The 21,673-nt window shown below is 40.4% G+C and overlaps 1 protein-coding gene across 2 annotated transcripts in view; it reads left to right on the top strand.

Annotated features, from left to right (window-relative positions):
• The window catches only part of fibcd1b (fibrinogen C domain containing 1b), a 135,265-nt gene that overhangs the window by 48,302 nt on the left and 65,290 nt on the right, over nt 1-21,673 (top strand). For both annotated transcript variants that reach the window (XM_085168652.1, XM_085168651.1), the window contains 2 exons: nt 944-1,103; nt 14,784-14,920. In XM_085168652.1, the coding sequence (XP_085024778.1) occupies nt 944-1,103; nt 14,784-14,920 (297 nt within the window). The remainder of the gene's footprint in view (nt 1-943; nt 1,104-14,783; nt 14,921-21,673) is intronic.

Genomic DNA, 21,673 nt, shown 5'->3' with positions numbered 1-21,673 from the left:
AAGGGGATTAAAGGGAATGGCATTATTTCATTTGAGGATAAATTATGTTACTGCACTTGGACTCTGCACCTGGTTAGCTCCTGCCTTCCAGATAGTGTGTAGTATGTGTATTGTTTTCACATGGTATTTGAATCCAGTGCAGAAACCACTGACAGTGCACACTTTCCTGAAGAGGGGTTTGTTATGCTGCCAGTGTGTAAATGCATTTCTGTCAGGAAACAGTCTAAGTAGCATTGTTATTCCATATGCATTAATTCATATTTGGTGGTATGGCTCTGTTCTGGGACTCCCCAGCTGTTCTATTTGCATTTGTAGAAAGATTAAGTATGAGAGAGCACACACCTCCTCCCCTTCCATTTATGGACATGAAAAGCAGGAGGCAAAGATAGATTAAAGACACCGAGCATGAAGGTGGGATTGCAAAGGGGCTTGCCCGTATGCAGGTTGATGAGGCTTAAATAGCATTAATCATTTTATATTTACCACATCAGCTAATGTTGGCTGGCACTGACATCAGCTGATCTGCAGGGATTGCTGGCTGAGCTCAACTCTGCAGCTTGCCAGAACTAATGTTATGCTCAATTGATTGTTTATAACCGAATAAATTCCAGCCCTTAAGAGGATCCAAAACAGATTTCTTTTATGAAAACTTCAGGAACCACATTTTACTTTAAGACTCACATTCAGTTTTACTATGCATATCTAAACAGTAATGTGTATGACATGTTCAAAAAGGTAGAAGAAGCCTGACTCTCTAGGAGGTAGTAAAAAACCCTTGGAAAGCTTTGGAAAATGGTCTGAAGCAATGTGCAGAGTAGACAGTTTAAAAATGTTCAAAGTAAATAGAGACGACTGGCTTGTGTGCATTTGCATTGTAATTACGAGTGTAACGCAACATATATTTAAGTGTTTTTCTCTGTCATTCCCTGTTTGTGTGTTGCAGCTGCTGTCAGACAGCCAGATCAACATGGTGAAGGTAGTGAACTCGGTTAGTGATGCTCTTAATGCCATGCAGAAGGAGAATGTGGGTCTGAAGGCACGTGTCAAGGCTGACTTACAAAGGGCACCAGTCCGAGGTGCCCGCTTCAAGGGCTGCTCCAACGGTAAGAGAAATGAAGCATGGTTGGACTTTATGTATCTGTCCTGTGGGCTTGGATTCTTATATGTAAGGTTTTCTTTTTCTTATATTCTGTTTTTACCTTTGTCTCTGTATATGTAATGTATACATCGACGCATTTGACCTTTTCCAACTCTATTCTGCTCCCCGTCACGATCAGTCCTTCTCTTCTTCCATCTCCACCATTCATCAAAATTTTATTCCACAGACGTGCGTCTACCGTCGGTCTTCCCACATATTTATTCAATCCAGCATCTCCTCGTGATATCAATATGTTTCTCTGAGCTACATCTCATCCACCTCATCCACATTATCCACTGGCCTTGGTAGAGATGTGGATTTTTTTCTCGCTCTCAGTATGAGAGATGACTTGCATGGCCACCGGGCTGTGTTGCTGAAAGGCAGAGAAGGGCCTGAGGCATCATCCCATTGGAAGGCTTTCAACCAGGCATAGTACACCCAGTGGCATCCCCCCGTTGGATTTGCGCTGTCTTAGGTAGCCAAGGTCACAGATTGAAAGCTGCCCGTGTATAGCGGGTACAATACCAGAATAAAATAGCAACAATTTCTGTCTTAGAGGTACAATTTGAGAAGATGTAGACCTAAAGAAGAAGGCATCGTCTAGGAATTGCATAACAAAGGGATATTTTGAAGTTCAAGCTTTGCTTATGCTCTAGAATGCTTTATAAAAAGTTATGACTAATATTTAGTATATTTAATATATACTTTAATATTAATATATTGCAGGCTTGTGACATCATCAACCTAACTGTTGCAGCTGAGTAAGTTCTCCTTGATGCTGATGATGGGTTTCTAAATTAAATCCAAGGACCATATTTATTTATTTTTACAAATATAACATATATACTGTTATATTTTAGGTAAGTGGGTCAACGATGTTCAGAATTTTTATATTTAATGTATCGCATCTTACAAATGTATCTATAATACATTTAATATAAATACTAATACTTAAGAGCTATAATCAATTTGATCTGGAATCCATTTAAGCGTCACTGTTAATTGAAAAGCAGGTCTTTAGGTTGAATAACACAATTAGAAACATTATATATTCTTTAAAATTGAATCTGTGACAAAATTCTTAGTCAAAACTCAGAAACTCCCAGTCAACTCAAGGTTCAGTTCAGAGGACGCCCCGCTAAGGCTCTGTCCATGGTGCTGAAGGTTTTAACCAGTGTGCCAATATATTGTTTCATGATGATGGCAAGACTTGTCATCCAACAATATGTAATACACTTCAGTTTGGCTTTAATTTACTGTCTCCTGGCTATATATTAATGGCAACAACATCCGAGACAAAACCATTAAATTCCCCTATTCAGTCAGGAAATCATTAGTCAATTTATGAGCCGCATTGTCATAGTCCGGGTGTGTGCTAGTGTGTCTCCCTCTAAGCCGGCATCTCCACCCCTTGGAGGGGCCTCTGTGTTCTGCTGATTGCTCGCACCTGTGAGTAATGAAGCCGGGGACTCATAAGGCCAGCGCCCTCTCTTCGCCAGATTCTCAGCTAACCCTACCACGCACCAAGTTGCCAGACACAAATCTCCGCCGAAGAGCTCCAATCCGGACGCTGGACCTCCTGACAGTCTCACGGGCTGTTCACCCGACTCACCTGCCTGCCTCCCTGCCTCAACGCCAGGAATTTCAGACCACTCACCCGGACAACTCACCCCTTCATGCCACTACAGACCACCCACAGCAAGTACGCAGTACTAAGGAAGATTCAGAACAAATAGCTTGCCCGTATCTCTCCCGAACCATACCTGAACATCTGTACTCTATTTAAGGTGACTCTGACCCTTGCCCCGGACCCAGTTTGACTCTCCCTCCAGCCCAATCCCCGGAACAGCTGTTTCCACTGACCAACGATCAGATTGCTTACTTAGCCCAGGCTGCTTAAAACCCCTTTGGTTTAATTGTGGCATTTAGCACTTGTTAAACTCACATTCCAGTCTCCTGATTGTGAACACTTACTGAGAAAATAAAATGTTGTCACTGAAACTACTTAAGTGCTGTCCGGCGCCCAGCATTTGAGTCCTTTCCCTTTTGAGGCGGCCTCGGCCGTAACACGCATAGATTTCCCCCCACTCAGTTTGAAGGGAAAATACTTTCAAACTCTAAAGAGTCAAAGAGAGAGAGTCAAAATAAGACCCACAAGGTGCTATTTATTAGATAACTGAAGATTTCCATCATATTACATTGTACATGTATTTGCGTTACTGTGATTATGCCTGTTCAAATTAAGGAGTCATCATGTACAAGGTATATGTTTTTCCTAATTCCATTTCTGGTTTACATCCAGTACGGGGTTGTAGTGATGATTACATCAGCCCTGTTGTGCCTGCTGGAGTAGCTCGCAGGCTGCTGCCTCTCTCCAGTTTTCTTACGGTGGAGCCTAAAAACAGGTGTTGAGTTCAGTCAAATGTCTGTCACGCATTATCGCTCATTATTAATATTTTTCCACATGAGTAATTTCACCACTTTGTAGAAAATGTACCAATGCAAGATTTTTTTTTTTTTGCTAAAAGAAAAGTTTAAAGCCAATTTAAAATGTGCATACATTTTTATGTTGGAAAAAAACATTTTGTGTTTTGGGACTCACATGCTTTTTGGAAGAAAGAAGAATACAGTCTGCAGATATGCTTCATGCCTGAATGTACTATTCTTTGTCCCACTGATATAAGAGAATACAGGAGAATTATTTAATTTATTTATTACTCCTGTTTACTTCATCTATCATTTAGGATGAGCGTTCCAGAGAAATTCTGGTGTGTGTATTTCCAACAAATCCATTCTTACAATCTTTCCCATAACATAATATATGTTAGATCCTGTTTAAAAAAAGCAGAAAAATGACCAACTCTTGTCTTAAAATTGGAATAACTAACCTAGCGTACCATAACGCATAACTGTCATTGCCTGTAAGGGTGTAGGCAATGACAGTTCGACATTAAAGCATCTTAAAGCAAAAAAACGTCTGTTATAGTCTACCTCTTTTTAATAGCGCCTAGGTATAGAGTATAAATGCAGAGTATAGATAATTAAAATACATGCTTAGAAATCCTATGGCACTGGTTTAGTTCACAGATTGAGCAGGCAGCCATATGCTGGGAAGCTAAACTGTAGAATCTCGGGTTTAACGCTGACATGAAGCCTTGTGTTACATTTCTTTCCCCACCCACTCACTCACCATCTCTCTCTACCTGCTTTCCTGTCTGTAACTGCACTGTCTAATAATGGCAAAATAAAAAATAATTAAAAATAAAACCGCCTGCCATTTACTCTATATTAACCTCTTAAGCCCCAAGCCTACCTGATCTCCTGCTTTTTGCCCCCGTATCAGGGGGCGTTGGGGCTTAAGAGGTTAAGAATTTTACAGGAGTGGGAAGACCTAAAAGAACGCCTGTCTGTTATTTGCTTTTTAATTTATTGCGATGTGAAATGTTTGTGTATTTTTCAAGTTAAAAACACACACGCACATAGTGCTTCACAGAAACCTGTTTTAATGGTGGTTAACTTGTAGCTATACAAACGTCAAGCAGTTCAGGGAATGGAATAAACAGATCTCGAGATTCATTTGGCTTAACAAAAGACCAAGGGTAAAGTTTTCTACTTTGCAGTTGCCGAAGGAGGAAGGGGGCTTGGCTCTACCTTCATTAAGGGATTACTACTTGTCTCTTTGGTGTGTTGGTGTAACCCATCCTTTTGTGCAAGGTGGAAGACGATTGAGATGTCTCTCTCGGACACACCGATCCAGTCTAGACTTGGTCACGCAGCTTCTGAGTTGGACAATATCTTGACAACCAGCCAATGGGTCAATTTTACATTAAAAATATGGAGGGGAGTGGTCAAGCAAGCACAACTTCAGGAAGAGATAAAACTTCTGAGGTCGCCAGCGTACGACCCTGATTTTTTTACCTGCCTCCCACGACAGTAGATTTAGACAATGGGTATGGCATGGAATCACTGCTGTGTGTTCAGTTATCGTAAAATCTAAAATTATGGCCTTTGATACCTTATGCAAAACTTACGGCCTTGAGAAACAAGACTTTTTCCGATACTTGCAATTCTGTGACTATATTGGCAAAAGAATAAACAGCTGTGTCCCTGGAGACTTCTCGATTGTTAACATCTTCATTGACTCTTATGACTCCGGGAGTAGCAAAGCCCTGATAAGTAAACTGTACAAATGTATGATTAAGCTCAAAAGGGACTCAACAACTTACATAAAACAGAAATGGGAAAAAGAAATGGACATTGAGATTACAGAAGATGGGTGGACACGGATTTGGGAAAGACAGTTTACCACAACTAACTCCAACATGTGACGGGACTTTTGTTGGAAGAACATTATACGCTTTTTCATAACACCTATACAAAAGTCTAAATTCAGTGCTACACCTGCGCTTTGTTGGAGAAACTGTGGAGAAGTCATGGTAGATCATGGACACATATTCTGGTCCTGCCCATCCATACGACCCTTCTGGACGGAAGTTGCAAAAATAATCACAAAGGTACTGGGATTCAATGTGACTTGTACATTCGCATCATTGTATCTGGGATATTTTGCAGAAGATTTAGTTACAGACAATGTTTATCTCCTGAGAATTTTCTTGGCATCTGCAAAAAAGGCTATAACAAAACGCTGGCTTTGTAAAGACCCTCCCACTATAATACTTTTTACCTCAATAGTGGAAGACATCAAATTGATGGAATGTATGACCTTCACCCTGCGACTCCAGGAAGACTTGGGGAGGAGACGTTGGAAAAAATGGCTAGGCTTTACAAATTGTGGCAGCACTCTTTAGTGCATAGAACTTGCAATACCAAAGTATTGATATATGTATCATATGTGTGGATGCGCAGCTGTATACACGGGCATATATTGTCTTCCCATGACCTCATAATATTTTGTCTTTTTTGTTTGTATTTTTCTGCATAAAAATGTTCCTAAATAAATAAATAAAGTATCAAAAAAGAGTAGAACTAAAAGGCATTCATGCTAACTGATGGACCAGCTTCAGGGTTCAGCACCCTGGACAGAGCTTCACATACTGAACCGACAAGATTCTTTGAAAGGATGTTTAAGCTTGAGGCTCCATTTTTCCATGCTTTTTATGTCACTTTAAACAAGCATTAGTCTTTTTTTTTCCTTTTAAATCTGTGCCTATTTGGTGACAAGGAAGAAAATGAAAGAAAAGAAAAACCTCTTTGTATGTGACCTCTTTCAGATGGTGGCACATCTTGGTATTTGATGCAGTATAGTATTTTATTCACACCGAGGAAGTTTTTCAGCCTACGCTGTCATCTAAATATGTAATCTGGTGAACCGTAGTCTCAAATGAATGTACATACTGATACTGCAGTTGATGAGTGCGGCATCTTTCACCAACTTAATACCAGTAGTCATCGCACTGCAGCAGAAATGATCTACAGTTGCTAATTTCAGACTTGCTGTGCATAATTTGAAAGCATGACATATTAGGAACTTTATTAATTAAGACTGGTGTTTAGCATTTTTCTAAATGTCACTCTACAGAGGCAGACTCCATGCTCTGCAGACTAATCATCTAGAGCAGTGTGCAAGACGACTTCTGATATTTTTACAAACAGGACAAATTTTCAAAAGAAAAAAAAGTGCAGGATTTTAATTGTGGGAAGTTGAAATTTAGTGAACCTTTAGTTCCTAGTTCTTTTCTGTTAACAAACAATAAAACTGCATCTTTAAAAGTCACTAACTTATTAAATTTTGGTTGGTAGAAGATGGTCCAGGTGGTTATTGTAGAGTGGTAACTGATGTGTGTCTTTGTAGAGACAAAACATTGTGTAGTGTATTTACCAAGATTATTTGCTTCACTCCTGCTTCTGCTTCACTCAGTATTTCGTTTTGTTTTCACTTGCTGTTTACTTTCACCTCCACTTACTGTTTGGTTTAGCATCATAATCTCCAGAGGGGTGAAGAAAGTTCGACATTACCAAGGATATGTTTTCTTTATCCTGGCTTCACTAACCCTAATATATTTTATCAGGCTAAGCAGTTACACACAGGCAGTTATCAAGCCCTTGTTTCTCAGTCCAAAAATGGAGCTCATTCAAATGAAAGAGGTAGTCTTGGCAGCATATAACCAGTCCCAAACTACAATACTACAATATGACAATAAAACAAAGCAGTGTATTAACAGTGCTGTGTGAACGTTCATGTGCATTTAGCACTTTAGTCCGTAAGACTGGAAAAAGCACTGCTATATTAATAAAGTCTTACTTATTAGTAGCAAGGAAAGCCAGCCAAATTGCAGGCTGTGTAAGTTAATAGACTTATCAGTACTGCAGCTCCGTTATTAAGACACAGGGGAATCTGACAGATTACAATTACGTATTCCATTAAATTAATGTTTAGATGTATGTAAGACAGTTGTAACATTATTCTTTCAGCTACAGCCCCAGTGGTGTTTAAAGGTCTGAGAGCAAGTGAAAAATAAATAAATAAAAAAAACATAATTTAAACATAAGTTTAGACCGCCTTCCAGTTTGGCATAAGTTGAAATAGGTATTGAAATAGGATCATATGATAACAACAAAAATGTTTGAAAATTACTAACAGCAACCAGAGAAAAAGCAGGGTAAAGTTGTTGATCAGAATCTGTATTTCTTACTGATTTCCCAAGACTGAGCTCTTATATGCAGTTTAGGTCTGCAACATAAATTATGGCAATGTTGCCTGATACAAATCCTGCTTCATAGCACAGGTCTCTGCTAAAGTTTCACAAGATCACGGTTAATGTTTACATTTGGAAAAATTGAGAATAAACATAAATTATAACGTTAAAGCCATTTAACTTTGGCATTTATTACAATTTTATTGTTAGGAATAAAATAATTATTCATTAAAGTTGCATTAACTTTAAATTTACCATCTAATAATAATGGTTATCATAATAGTAATGCTAGCCAGACAATTTCGCAAGGTGTGTCCATAAACTGTACGTGCGTATTGCTAAGTCATACACAAAAGAAGGAGCAAGAAATTCAGGTCTGAAATGTTTGGAATTAGTTTTTTTGTATAGCAGCTGCAGAGCAAATTAGATTATTTATTGTCAATTTATTATTAATTTTTAAACTGGTGTCATTAAAAATGTTGTTGGGTTTTTTTTCCAAATTTGGGATAAATGCAGTATAGCCTTTCTGATCTTATACCATAACTTCATTAAAATTTTTTACAAGAGGTACCAGCACAACAAAAAAACCTCATTTCCAACTGAATCCATCCTTTTATACAAGCTCACTGCAACATGTTAAAAAGCAAAGAGAAATGCAGAGGATACAGGATCTTTTTGAGCAAGGAGGTAATTAAAAAAAAAAAAGACATGATTGCGCTTCGCTTTTTAACATGTTGCAGACCATGTTCATGGTAGGCTCCTGTTTCCCTCTTATTATTTGATCTATTTCTTGAAGAGGAAGAGGGACGCACATGTGACCGGTCATTATTGAAGCTCACCCTGACTCCATCTGCTTATTCCACATTCCTCCTAGTAATAATGTATTCAGCCTCTCTTCCAAGCTGCATCCAGCTCCACCTGCTTTGCTCCCGCACCTGTGCTCCCAGAAATTTCAAAAGTAGAGTTTGGCACAATGCTGTGAACCAGTAGGCTTCAAAATAGCTAAATGGTATGTTTACATGTGCTTATAGACTATAAATATGCTCTAGATTAAGCTTGTGAAATGCTGAAATGCAGTTTTATGCTGGGTTTTACTGCTTTTAACCCCTAGAGTTACTGTCAAGATAAAGTACATCAAAGCTGCTGCTGGTAAATCAGTGTTTCTTCTTTTTTGGATTGTTTTGTTTTTTGTTTTTTTTTCTGTGTGTGGAGAAAAAACATCTAAACTAGGATAGACAGCAAAACGGCACCACAGAGCATCAGAAAATGATTTTTTTTTTCAACCTAACCACCCATACTCGTTAACTGCATTGATTATTTTTATTATTACTAGCATTAGTAACTCTTGTGGTGGTTAAGTCCATTCCAAAAATTTGGATTTACATACTAAATGTTAAAACCAGATGCTATAAAAGTTGTGTGTGCACATATTTTATGTTAGCTTTAATAGAGTTACATGCAGTCTTTAGGCAAAAAGTGACTATCTTTGACTGGCTGTGTTCCCATATGTAAGTTCTCATGTTGAAAAGCAACAAAAAAGCTTGTAGTATATGTAGTACATGTACTAGACAGACCTGTTGAACCGCATTTTAATGCAAGTATTCATATAACCAATCATATAACAGCAACTCACTGCATTTAGGCATGTAGATATGGTTGAAGACAAACTGCTGAAATTCAAACTGAGTACATCTTTTTGTACATCTTATCCATATGGGTGTGAATGTTTTAATAATTCATGTCAGTACTGTTTGCTCTATATTCCCAAAAGAACATATTAGATTTTCAAAGATATATGAATGCAAAACTGACAGCACTGAAGTCCGTCCCTGCATGCAGCAGGGTTTCTGATCAAACCGCTCTATTAGTCCTGCTCTGCAGCTCTCAGCGAGCTCGACTTGCTGTATTGTTACACGTCTCTATTGCATTAGATGCCAATGTTGTCTCAAATCCATGGCTGGGAATATTCCCCAACAACTGAACCAACTGGAAGCTTACATTTATGGAAAAACTATAGTGTTTACTTTGCCGCTAAAATAGATTCAAACAGAAACCAGAAACCAGATATATTGTACATGTTATAGGCAATGGTACATTTTTACATTATAGGTAATGTTTCTAAAAGATCTGTAGAGATCTGGGCGACATGTTTTAAAGTTGATGAACTTGTGATTTTTTTTTAAATCCTTGTAGTAATAATCAACAACCACATGATCACCTAAGCAACTCAGAACCCTGCAAATGAAGCAAATTTGTGCCTACAAAGTACAGAAATGCTATAAAAGACATAGAAACAATTAAACCGTCTAAGTTCTACTTTCCAAAAAGTTTTTAAGAAATGATTGAAACAAAACAAAGAAATAGTGGGCAGAAAATGCAAAGCAAAGACTCCTTAATGACTGCAAAAACCTGCAGGAAGGTTTTGCTGACACAGGAGAAGTGCTACACCCTTTCACTGTGCAATTTCAGTGCATTGACAAGGTTTACATGGATGAGTCACTAGATAAAAGAAAAAAACCTACGGTCTCATCGCAGATGTCTGAAGTATGAAAATTGTCATCTCAATAAGCCGTACATGCTGTTGATAAAACAGCTCTTTGCCCACAATCATCAAATATATTTAGAGAAATGTTCTTCTTTGGTGTTTTGTAGCAGACCTTCAGGACTGATTGAAAAATGCATTCTGATAAATCTAAGTATAACAGTGCAAATTTTAAGTTAAGAAACAGAGAGTGAAAGGAAGCTGGCTAATTCAAAACAGGTAGATGATCCAAAACTCACCTCAATATGCTGAAACAACTTCCTGAGCTGAAGCTTTCACAGTAACTCTAAACATCATTAAATGCACTACACAGGTTTCAGTCTCATTGCCAGAGGTGTATAAAGTCAAGCACGCACACGTGCAAGTCTGCCTTCACAAAAGAGCTTATTGATTTGAAAGCGATACTGAAATAAGATGCCACAGTTGCAACAAGTCATTTGGTGAAATTTGTTCTATACTAGATATTTCTTGATCAACTAAAATTTTAAGTGGTGTTATTGCAAACTGAAATCTTTTTTTTTTCTTTTTTTTTTGCCTGTCCCGTTTGGCTCTTTTGCCATCAGAATTATTGTCTAAAGGCGAAGAAAGATGCCCAACGGATTTACTTTACCAAATGGACCATCCCAGCCTTGCCGTAATGGTCTATTTGATTCACCTTTTATTGTTTATGTTATTTTTTATTTTCACTTGCTAGATATGGGACAGACTTGAATGAGGCAAAGAAAAGGGAGAAAGAAAGAGGGGGAAAAACAGCGGGGAAGAGGGATGGTGATAAAGGACAAAAAACAAAAGCCAACAAAATAAGCAGACAAAAATACATATATCAATCACCTGGATCACCTGTTGAGAAAGAAAAAAGAAAACAAGCATTTAACAAGGGATAAACAACATCCCGATGATCTATGGGAATATAACAGTAAATACTAAGTGTTAAACATTATTGTGCAGCACGTAAGATCGACAGCGCACAGTGTGCTTTAAGGTAGGAGACAAAAAGGGTGTAGTTTGTGTGTGTGAGCACCCGTGTGTACACCTGTGAGCATGAACACGCTAGTTTTTAAAAGGTTCCTTCATATAATGATCTGCTAGAGGGTGTGAGCGGCCACAGCCCCGTCCTCCAGGGCATGAAGCAGGTGTGGAGGAGATCAAAACTCCAGACATCCAGAGGCCCTCAGAACACAAGAGACCAAGGAAGACCAACAGAGGGGCAGCTGTGCCACTATCCCAGAAAGAGCTGAGGAGAGTCCCAGATGAGGGGTCACTCAGCAGCCGTGGAGCAGAAGCCAGGGGGGTTGCAGTGACGTGCCCGGGAGCTCCGCCGGCAGCCAGCTGCGCCAGAGTGACCGAGCCCCAGGCCAAGAGGCCGAGGGCACCCCACCCCCGAAGTGGCCCGAGCGAGCCCCAGGCTCCAGGCCCCGATAAGCAGCCACCAAGGAGTGAGCCGGTGTGTACCTGGATGCCCATCCCCGGACACAAAGAACCACCAACACACCGATGTCTGAGGGCGTCTGCCACTGGCAGGGGAAGTGGTGGGGGGAGATAGGCCTCCATACCTTGGAGGGCCTGAGATGTCCCCAGAGAGGTGGCGTCTGATACCCAACCTGACATATAGACACAGACATACAGGCACACACAGATACAAACATCCATTCCCACCCTCATGCTCTCATATGTAATTACTCAACACTCACCCAACGTGGAGACAGACATAAAGAGACACTGTACACACAATCACACTCCCCAAGCATACTCTAAGCCACGGGTCAAGGTACCCTTTACCCTGGAGGGGGAAACTGCACCCAGACCCAGTTGTTGTTACCCTTTTCCCTGCGGTGGGGAGATGTAGACCGCCCCGACTCCGCAGCAGCAGGGAGGCCCCACATTCCAGACCCCAGTCGGACGGCCAACTCCTCCTCCTATCCCCCCGCTCCAGCAGGCTGCAGAGAACGGGGGGGTGTTAAGACTCCAATCCTCCCTCCGCCCGCTCATATGTAGTGTTGATGCATGTGTGTTCTAAGGTGCATTTAAAACCCAGGAGGGCATGGAGCTACCTGCCAGAGAGCAGCAGGTAAGCGCATAGCCCCTCCTGATAGCCCTCAATGTCTACGTGTATTTAAAATTGAGAGGTGGGCAACGACGCCAGGGGTGAGGCGTACACCCTGATGGTCTTTTGGAGTCCGTGTAGCGTGTCCACCCCCGAGATCCTATATGTATGTGTTATGAGAGTGTGAGTAATGTGAATGTCTAAGTTGTGAGATAAAATTGAGGCACAAGAAGCCAGAAGGGGACAGAGGGGGGGATGCCTCCCCTGCACCCTGGTGACACACCTTTACCTCAAGGCCCTGCATGTGTGGGTGATTGTGGTGGAGCGGGAAGAGGGAGGCAGCTGGAGATGGGGTGGGAAGGAAGGGAGGGGCAAGTGACCCCTCCTTGGAGCCAGCTCCCCCGCTGGCCAGCTCCCCCGCACCCCAATACTCCACAACCCACCAGGGAAAGGGGACCCAGGCCCATCCGGACCAGGGCCCAGTACAGCAGCGTCGCCTGGCCCCACAGAGCCCGGGACAGCCCACCCGACCCCACCACAGAGAAAACTGCACCCGCCCCGTCATCCACTCATCTTCCAGACTACGCGAGACAATAGACGCCCAGGCTGAGATCTTCCTCCACCTCTGCTGTATCTCCCCCTCCTGCAGAGTGAGCTCCTGAAGAGAGGAGAGCTCCTGCAAGATGTAACAACCTCCCCCACCAGTCGAAGAGCCCCCCAGGTGGCTCGATGCACCGGCGGCACCCTGCGCAAACTGAAATCTTATAAAAACTACAGAAACTGCTGAGTCCCAAACTCTTCTGGCATTAACATCAGCACAAAACCTGTGCCGGGAGCTTTGTGATGCCTATGGCCGATCTGTAGATATAATGTGTAGACGTCCCAGTATTTCTTCCCATGTAAGGTGATTCTGGGTAGATCTAATGAAACTTGTGTGTGAGTATGTGTAAGTGATCTGCAAGTAATGTTCTTATTTATTCCAAAATATGCTTGCATTTTGGAATATCTAATGGGGCATTCCCATGACTCATTAGACTGATAACTTTCTGTGCATGCCACAATTACTGTTTCATTTCCTGCGTTTACTAAATTTTTTAAAAAATGTAATTGCATTCAATGAAAGGGCCACATATATATTTAATGGAGTGGGGTTGTATTTAAAAAAAATAATTAACAGAACATGTAATTTGATGATAGATGCCCAGACATATGCATACAACTATAAGACATCTAAAGTTGTGAATGTAAAGCCTGTGTCACTAACAAGTCTTGGAGAAAGATTTGAAAACAAGTGATTCCCATTCATGTATTCCTTCCATTGTATGCTTTTGTATTAAATATCTTGCAGCCTAAAAGCAGGTCAAGTAAAAGCAGACCTAGAGTGTAAGTGCAATCAATGAAGGTGTTACTTGGAAGGAAATTCTCTCGGCTCTAAGGGATGATTAAGCTGAAAAAAAAAATGACTGTGTTAGAGGATTCCTAAATAGCGACTCTTCTATCGAACCGAGACACCCCCAGTTTCCAGTAATGAAAAGAAGTAGGAAATGTTACCATTTATGTGTGACGGTGATGAAAGTTCGGATCTTATTAGCCGAGGCTTACACGGAGAAACTGAAAAGCTTTGGGGAGAGCAAACATTTCCTATCATGTAGGGTTCTGTAAAAAAAATCTTGTATGGCCTTTTTAAGAAGTCTCCTGGCTGTTTTAAATTCAGGGGTTTGACCCGGTGAAGGCATAATCTATAACACTGTCCTCATCACAGAGTTTCTCTCCTGCTTCCTGGTGAATAGATTTTGTATCCCTTGTGTAAGAAGGGTTTCTCAGTCACAGACAAGGGTGCTACTATTCTGCTCTGCTGTGGCTTACAAGCTCTCTCTGTCACTGTCACGTCTCCTCTTCACTAACTCATCTCGAATTCTGCCTGTTATATACTTCTCTCCAATCTTTCTGCCTCCTTGTCTGTTTTATATCCCTCAAATGTATATACCTCCTCACTAAGATATCCTTCTTTTTCTCTAACTTCCTTTCGATTATTCCTTTCCCAGCTACTTGTATTATCTCGCATCACGGTGCTGTATATCTGCGCTCCACCCTCGTGTCTTCCCAGCTTCATTTAACCTACTTGTTTTTCATATTTTTCCTCCCATAATTTCATCTTTGACAGACTTACAGCGTGTTTTGTTCCACTTTTGTCATCCATCACCTGCTCGTCGATCTCATCATCAATCTTTTTTTCACAACATTCAGACTGTTCCTTTGCAATTCCTGTGTTCATGTGTTAGTGGCAGTGCCTGGATTTAAATGGAAGGCAAAGCAAGACTTGTGTACAAGTGCATGCTTTGCCTTTGAAATCCATATTAGAACCAATTTATTTAATGACTCCCTGTTTTTGCATGTCCCCAGGCTCACGTCCCCGTGACTGTGGTGATCTGTACGCCAGTGGACAGAGAGAAGATGGCATCTATTCTGTGTTTCCTATTCACCACCCTTCAGGCTTCCAGGTCTACTGTGACATGACGACAGACGGTGGAGGCTGGACGGTGAGTCAGAGAAAAACACACTTTTGTATTACAGTGAGCACACACACAGCTTTTAACCCCTGTGTGTCTCTCCCCGAGGGAGCAACATTCACTCTTTTGGTGCGCTAGGGTAGTAATCAAGATGTATTCAGGGAATACAAGGTACTAGAAGGTCATTTTATTAGGTCTGCTTTTTAAAATCTGCATGTATGAACCGATTACCTAACACCCCCCCCCCCCCCCCCCCCCCCCACACACACACACACACACACACACACACACAAAAGAATGATTTTCTTTTCTGGTACATTGCTTCCATTTTAGTCAGAGTTACCAAGGACACAAGTTCATGTACAGATTGTCAGAGAACCTGCTGCGATTACGGTTATACGGCAATAGGAATCCCATCTATCACTCTACGTTATCAAAGTTTTATCAAAGAAGAGCAAAGAAAAGAAATCTTAAATACATTTTTCAAGTGGGTCTCTTTGAAAACAGTTTTTGTTTAGTTTTTTTTTTCCACACTCAATTTTTTATGGATAGAAGCATTTTTTAGGTTGCCCAGCAGCCTGTCTGTACTGTTGTTGTAGATGCAGTGTCTTGGATGTCTTGAGGGAAGTTCTGCAATATTTTTTTTGACAAAGATGGACTTATTAAATGTTGCTGGTTAAATATAAAGTTAACAGTTACTGGACAAAGCAATGTGTGCAATATGTAATGAACACCTTGAGATTTTTTCAAATTTGGAAAAGTCTTTACTTTAAAAAACAAACTGATTATAATTTGGTGGTTGAAGCAGACCTGTACAGTACCATGCAAACGTCTTGAGTCACCCCATCCATCCATCCATCCATGTATTTTCCTCTGCTTATCCAATTCAGGGTCGCAGAGGGCTGATGCCTATTCCAGCTGCCCCCCTTAATTCGTTATGATTTCCTAAGGAGTCAAAATTTCTTCTAATTTTGTTAAAGTGGTCTTGTGCAATAGTTCTCCACACTTTCTGAAGACCTTTCAAAGTCTTTCTTTGGACATTACCTGCTTTTTTAATTACTCCTGTAATTGTACTTGACCTTTTTGTTGTTGGTGTTCAAATTCAAATTCAAATTTTATTTGTCACATACACAGTCATACACAGTACGATATGCAGTGAAATGCTTAGACAACTGCTCGTGACCTAAAGAAAAAAGAAAAGGCTATGAATAAGATAGGAAATAAATATGAAAATTAAAAAGGGTAAATTTAACTTGGAAGGAATAAAATAAAATAAAATATAAAAATTAAGTTAAAAATGAGATAACTGTACAACACAAATTAGAATGAAGGGTAAATTTAACTGGGAAAGAATAAGATAAAATATATAAATTAAAGTTGAAAATAAAATAACTGTACAACAAAATACACAATACACAGTATAGAAATATATAAGAATGTATGAAGAAATATAAATATACATATACACAATAACAGCAGCTGTACAAGTATTAACTGGAAATGAGGAATATAATGTCCAGTGTTGTGCAATCCACATTATTTAGTGTCTTGTGCAGTGCAAATATGCTTAAAGTGATTTAAGTGATGAAGTGAAAACAATGTCTGGAATGTCCAGTGTGTGTGTAAGAACTATATGTGTGGGTCAGTACTGTGTGGTGGTGTGATTGAGAGACTGTATCGCCTGCAGGAAGAAGCTCCTCCTGAGTCTTTCTGTGTTGGTCTTCAGGGAGCAGAATCGCTTTCCTGACCTCAACAGAGAGAACAGTCTGTTGTTGGGATGGCTGAGGTCCTTCACAATCTTCCTGGCCTTGGTCCAGCACCGCCTGCTGTAGATTGAGTGCAGGTCAGGGAGTTTGGAGCAGATGGTGCGCTCAGCTGAACGCACAACCCTCTGTAGAGCTCGTCTGTCCTGCATGGTGCTGTTCCCGAACCAGGTTAAGATGTTTCCCGTCAGGATGCTCTCTATGGTGCACGAGTAAAAGTTCCTGAGCACCTTGGAGGGCAGTTGGAAGTCTCTCAAGCGTCTGAGGTGGTAGAGACGCTGATGGGCCTTTTTCACCACGGTGTTGATGTGACAGGACCATGACAGGTCCTGCGTGATGTGAACTCCGAGGTATTTGAAGCTGTCCACTCTCTCCACTGGGCACTCGTTGATGATGGGGGTCTGGTAGTTCCTCTCCTGCTTAGTGCTGAAGTCCACTATCAACTCCTTTGTCTTACTGACATTTAGAAGGAGGTTGTTCCTCTGGCACCAGTTCTCCAGATTCCTAATCTCCTTCAGGTAGGGTGTCTCGTTGTTGTCAGAGATCAGGCCCACCACGACGGTGTCATCAGCAAACTTGATGATGGTGGTGGAGCTGGTAGTGGCCACACAGTCATATGTGTACAAAGAGTACAGCAGGGAGCTCAGAACACACCCCTGGGGGGCTCCAGTGCTGAGAGTGGTGGAGGCTGAGACATGTCCGCCCATCCTTACTGCCTGTGGTCTGCCAGTTAGGAAGTTGGAGATCCACTGACACATAGATGAGCTGAGTCCCAGATGCTCCAGCTTGGTGGTGAGTGTGGAGGGAGTTATGGTATTAAATGCAGAGCTGTAGTCTATGAAGAGCATTTTAACATAATTCCCCCTTCTAGTGTCCAAGTGAGTAAGTGATGTGTGGAGGAGATGAGAGATGGCATCGTCTGTGGAACGATTTGGACGGTAAGCGAACTGTAGTGGGTCCAGTGTGTCTGGTAGTGAAAAAATGATGAAGTGTCTGACCAGGCGTTCAAAGCACTTCATCACTACTGAGGTGAGGGCTACAGGGCAATAGTCATTGAGAGAAGCAGGGTGGGGTTTCTTCGGGACAGGAACAATGATGGACTCTTTGAAGCATGTGGGGATCACCGACTGAGATAAAGAGATGTTGAATATCTCAGTGAACACAGGAACTAGCTGGTATGCGCAGTCTCTGAGGATACGACCTGGGATGCCGTCTGGTCCTGCTGCTTTCCTGGTGTTCACTCTCTTGAAGGCTCTCCTTACTTCATGCTCGGAGATGACGAGCACGTTTCCGGTGCTGGCAGTATCTTCCTGTCTGCAGCCGTTAGCGCCGCTAGCACTAGCATCGTTGGAGTCCTTAGCTGCAGCCTCGAAGCGAGCATAGAAAGTGTGTTGTTAGCTACTTAACACTGATCTAAGAAGCATTTAAGCATAAAAACATCACCTAACTCATGGGATGAACCACTCTTGTGCGTACACATAACACACAACAGCAAAGAAACTATTTAAATTGTATTGTATCTTTAGGTACTTTTTACTACTGCAAAAACATAATCTCTTCCCAGTTTATTAGCTGAATCTCCTGAATATGACAAAGGTAACGTAGTTTGACAGGTATAAGATAACATTTTTGCACTAACAAGCTGATTCTCAAAGACCTATTAGCTGAGAAATGTCTTCGCATGATTTACAATGTGTCCTTAAAAAATCTGAAAAAAGTTGGAGACAAAATATGATGTGGCAGTTCTAAAAGAAACTAAGTACAGCAGATGAACAGGATCTCACGATCATGTCCGTAAGAAACAGGAGAAAATCTAGCAAAGACCTGAGACATGACTTGATAGAAGCATCGGGCTCTTTGGCTGATCCATCTACTTTTCACTGAAGCCTCATTAGAAATGGTGTCAGTGGAAGGGTGGCTGTCAAGAAGCCATTTTTAAGGAAGTAAAACGGGAGGAAAAGGCTGACATATGCCAAATTACACAAGACCTGGACTCAAGATCGTTGGTACCATGTTTTATGGAGTGATGGACAATGGGTGGAATTATGAACACAGAAAAGTCTGATTGGCAATGGCTTCATTTTTCAGTATGACAAGGAAGTCAGAAGAACCCACAATGGAACAATATGAGTCATGGATTGGCCTCGTCAGAGCCCACCCCTCAACATTAATATTAAAATTGGAACAAAAAGGCAGCAAACATCCCTTAAAAAGGCTTTGAAGGTCTTTAAGAAGCCTATACATATATATATATATATATATATATATATATATATATATATATATATATATATTAGGGGTGCAACAATACTCGTATCGATATTGAACCGTTCGATACAGTGCTTTCGGTTCGGTATGCATATGTATCGAACAATACAAAATTTTTAATTTATTTTGTCAACTTTTGTCAGAAGCTAAGCTCTCCTTGCAACATGGCAAATTGAACCTCCCCTACCCTCATTCAGATCTGGCGTTTGGAACTATTTTGGTTTTCATGTGAGGTATGACCCTGAAGGTAAGCGCGTCATGGACAAAAGTAAAACAGTATGTTGGATGTGCCAGCAATGCTCAATTGCATGGGTGGGAACTAGTGTGTTAGCGCAGTTAGCTCGTTAACGTGTTGGCCGTCCAGCCCCACGCACAGGGCGATCTGCGGTAGCTCGTTAACGGAGATTTACGGTGTTGTGGCGTTAATGTCATTTCAACGAGATTTACGCTGACAGCACTAGTGGGAACACAACGAATATGACTGCACATTTACTCCGACATCATCCTAGTACAAAGACAAGTGGAAGCAGACAAAAACAACAAGCACGCATGCTACAAACTTTACTCGAGTCATTTAGACAGCCGTTAGCACATGATTCTCCTTATGGGGACCTGATATGTTTAATATGCTGCTGAGAATATAGCCCAGAAGAAGCGTATAGTATAGCTTTTATTTTGGAAAGAGCCATTTCTCTGTAATAAACTCTCTTTTCCAAAGATGAGTGATTCCTCAATCAGATACAGGCCTCGCAAAATCGCTAGCCCCGGGACGTCGGGCTAGCGATTTTTCCAGTCGGGCTACCAAAATCTATCTCTGCCCTGCCCGTCAGCCTATCATAGAAAGGAAAAATATATGTCAATGCTTTTGCATTCTTTCGGAAATGTAGCTGGGTAATTATGTCATTGGCATCGGTGAGCCACTGTCAATATGTGACATATTGAAATCGCGTTTGAATTTGCGCTTGTTTTTTGCTTTCACTTTGCAATCACGCGAACTGTGTATAGAGAGCGACAGTACTGATTGGTGAGTGATGATAATTTGCGCATCATCTTATCAATCGTTAGCTAACTATGCAAACATGGCAAGTGAAATCTCCTGCAGCAAGCTTAAACATGTGAGAGGTTGATCGCGCAGAGAATCGCTGACAACGTGAGTGCGTGTGTAAAAGCAGCAGGATATATATTTTAGTTCTGCTGAGCCAAATAAAACAGGTCAGGGTGAAGAAGTGACAGCCAAAGAAAAGCTTACCACAAAACGGAAAAGTTATGACAAATCAGACTATAAGGCAAAAAGAAAGTGCAGCTTTATGGTTTCATGGACAAAAGAATTTCTGTGGCTGCAATATGACGAGCTAAATAACCAGGGCTGCACATAAGTGGTCCGCAGGTGTGCATTCGCTGTCAAAATAAAAAACGCGCACAAGATAAGAAGTTGCAACGCGTGTTTGCGTACATAAGATTTTCAGGAGGAGGACAGACATTTGTTTAGAACTCTTAAAGATGTCGAAGAAGCAAGCTCCTTTAAGCAATTACTGTGATGTTCCTCCACCTCCAAAGAAATGTCAGAAGGAGTCCGAACCACAAAAGAAGCACGTATTCTCGGAAAAGTGGTTGCAGGAGGTGAGCTGGCTTCAAACAAATGATGAACGCACAGAGATGTGGTGCAGAATGTGCTGTGAAAATTTAATAAATGACAAATTAAAAAGGCATGAACATTTTTTTTTGTATCGAAAAAATATCGAACCGTGACACCAAAGTATCGAACCGAACCGTGAATTTTGTGTATCGTTGCACCCCTACTATATATATATACCGATATATATATATATATATACCGATATATATATATATATATATATATATATATATATATATATATCGGTATGTATCGTATGGAATGCCGTTTAGGAAAATATTATATATATATTACAATCAAAGTCTGAATATATAGAATGAAACTTGAATATATAGAATGAAACTTGAATATATAGAATGATCTTCTGAATATATAGAACGAAACTTGAATATATAGAACAAAACTTGAATATATAGAATGATCTTCTGAATATATAGAATGAAACTTGAATATATAGAATGAAACTTGAATATATAGAATGATCTTCTGAATATATAGAACGAAACTTGAATATATAGAACAAAACTTGAATATATAGAATGATCTTCTGAATATATAGAATGAAACTTGAATATATAGAACGAAACTTGAATATATAGAATGATCTTCTGAATATATAAAATGAAACTTGAACATATAGAATGATCTTCTGAATATATAGAACGAAACTTGAATATATAGAATGATCTTCCGAATATATAGAACAAAACTTGAATATATAGAACGAAACTTGAATATATAGAATGATCTTCTGAATATATAGAACGAAACTTGAATATATAGAATGATCTTCTGATAATGCATGCCAGATGCTTCGGTTATTAGTAAATTTGGTTGTGTTCATTAGAAAATGTTTTTGGTGCCAGACACTAAAAATTGTGAAATATCACAATATTGAAAAAGTTCCAAGGCTATTATTTAGATAAAGATTGATAAGACTGGTTTTATCTTCATATTCCTTTGTGCCATTTAAATCATAAAAGTAGTCAAATATAGTGTTTAAATATACTTTTCTTTCATGACAAACCATACTTGTCACAGTAAAAAAAAATGTCACACTATATGTTACATATCATGGTACACAGCAAATCCAGCATGTCCAAATTAACACTGTCA

The sequence above is a fragment of the Neolamprologus multifasciatus genome, chromosome 7, assembly GCF_963576455.1.
Source record: "Neolamprologus multifasciatus chromosome 7, fNeoMul1.2, whole genome shotgun sequence".
Classification (NCBI taxonomy): domain Eukaryota; kingdom Metazoa; phylum Chordata; class Actinopteri; order Cichliformes; family Cichlidae; genus Neolamprologus; species Neolamprologus multifasciatus.
Note: the sequence above shows the minus strand (reverse complement) of the source record. Positions and strands in the feature narration are given on the sequence as shown.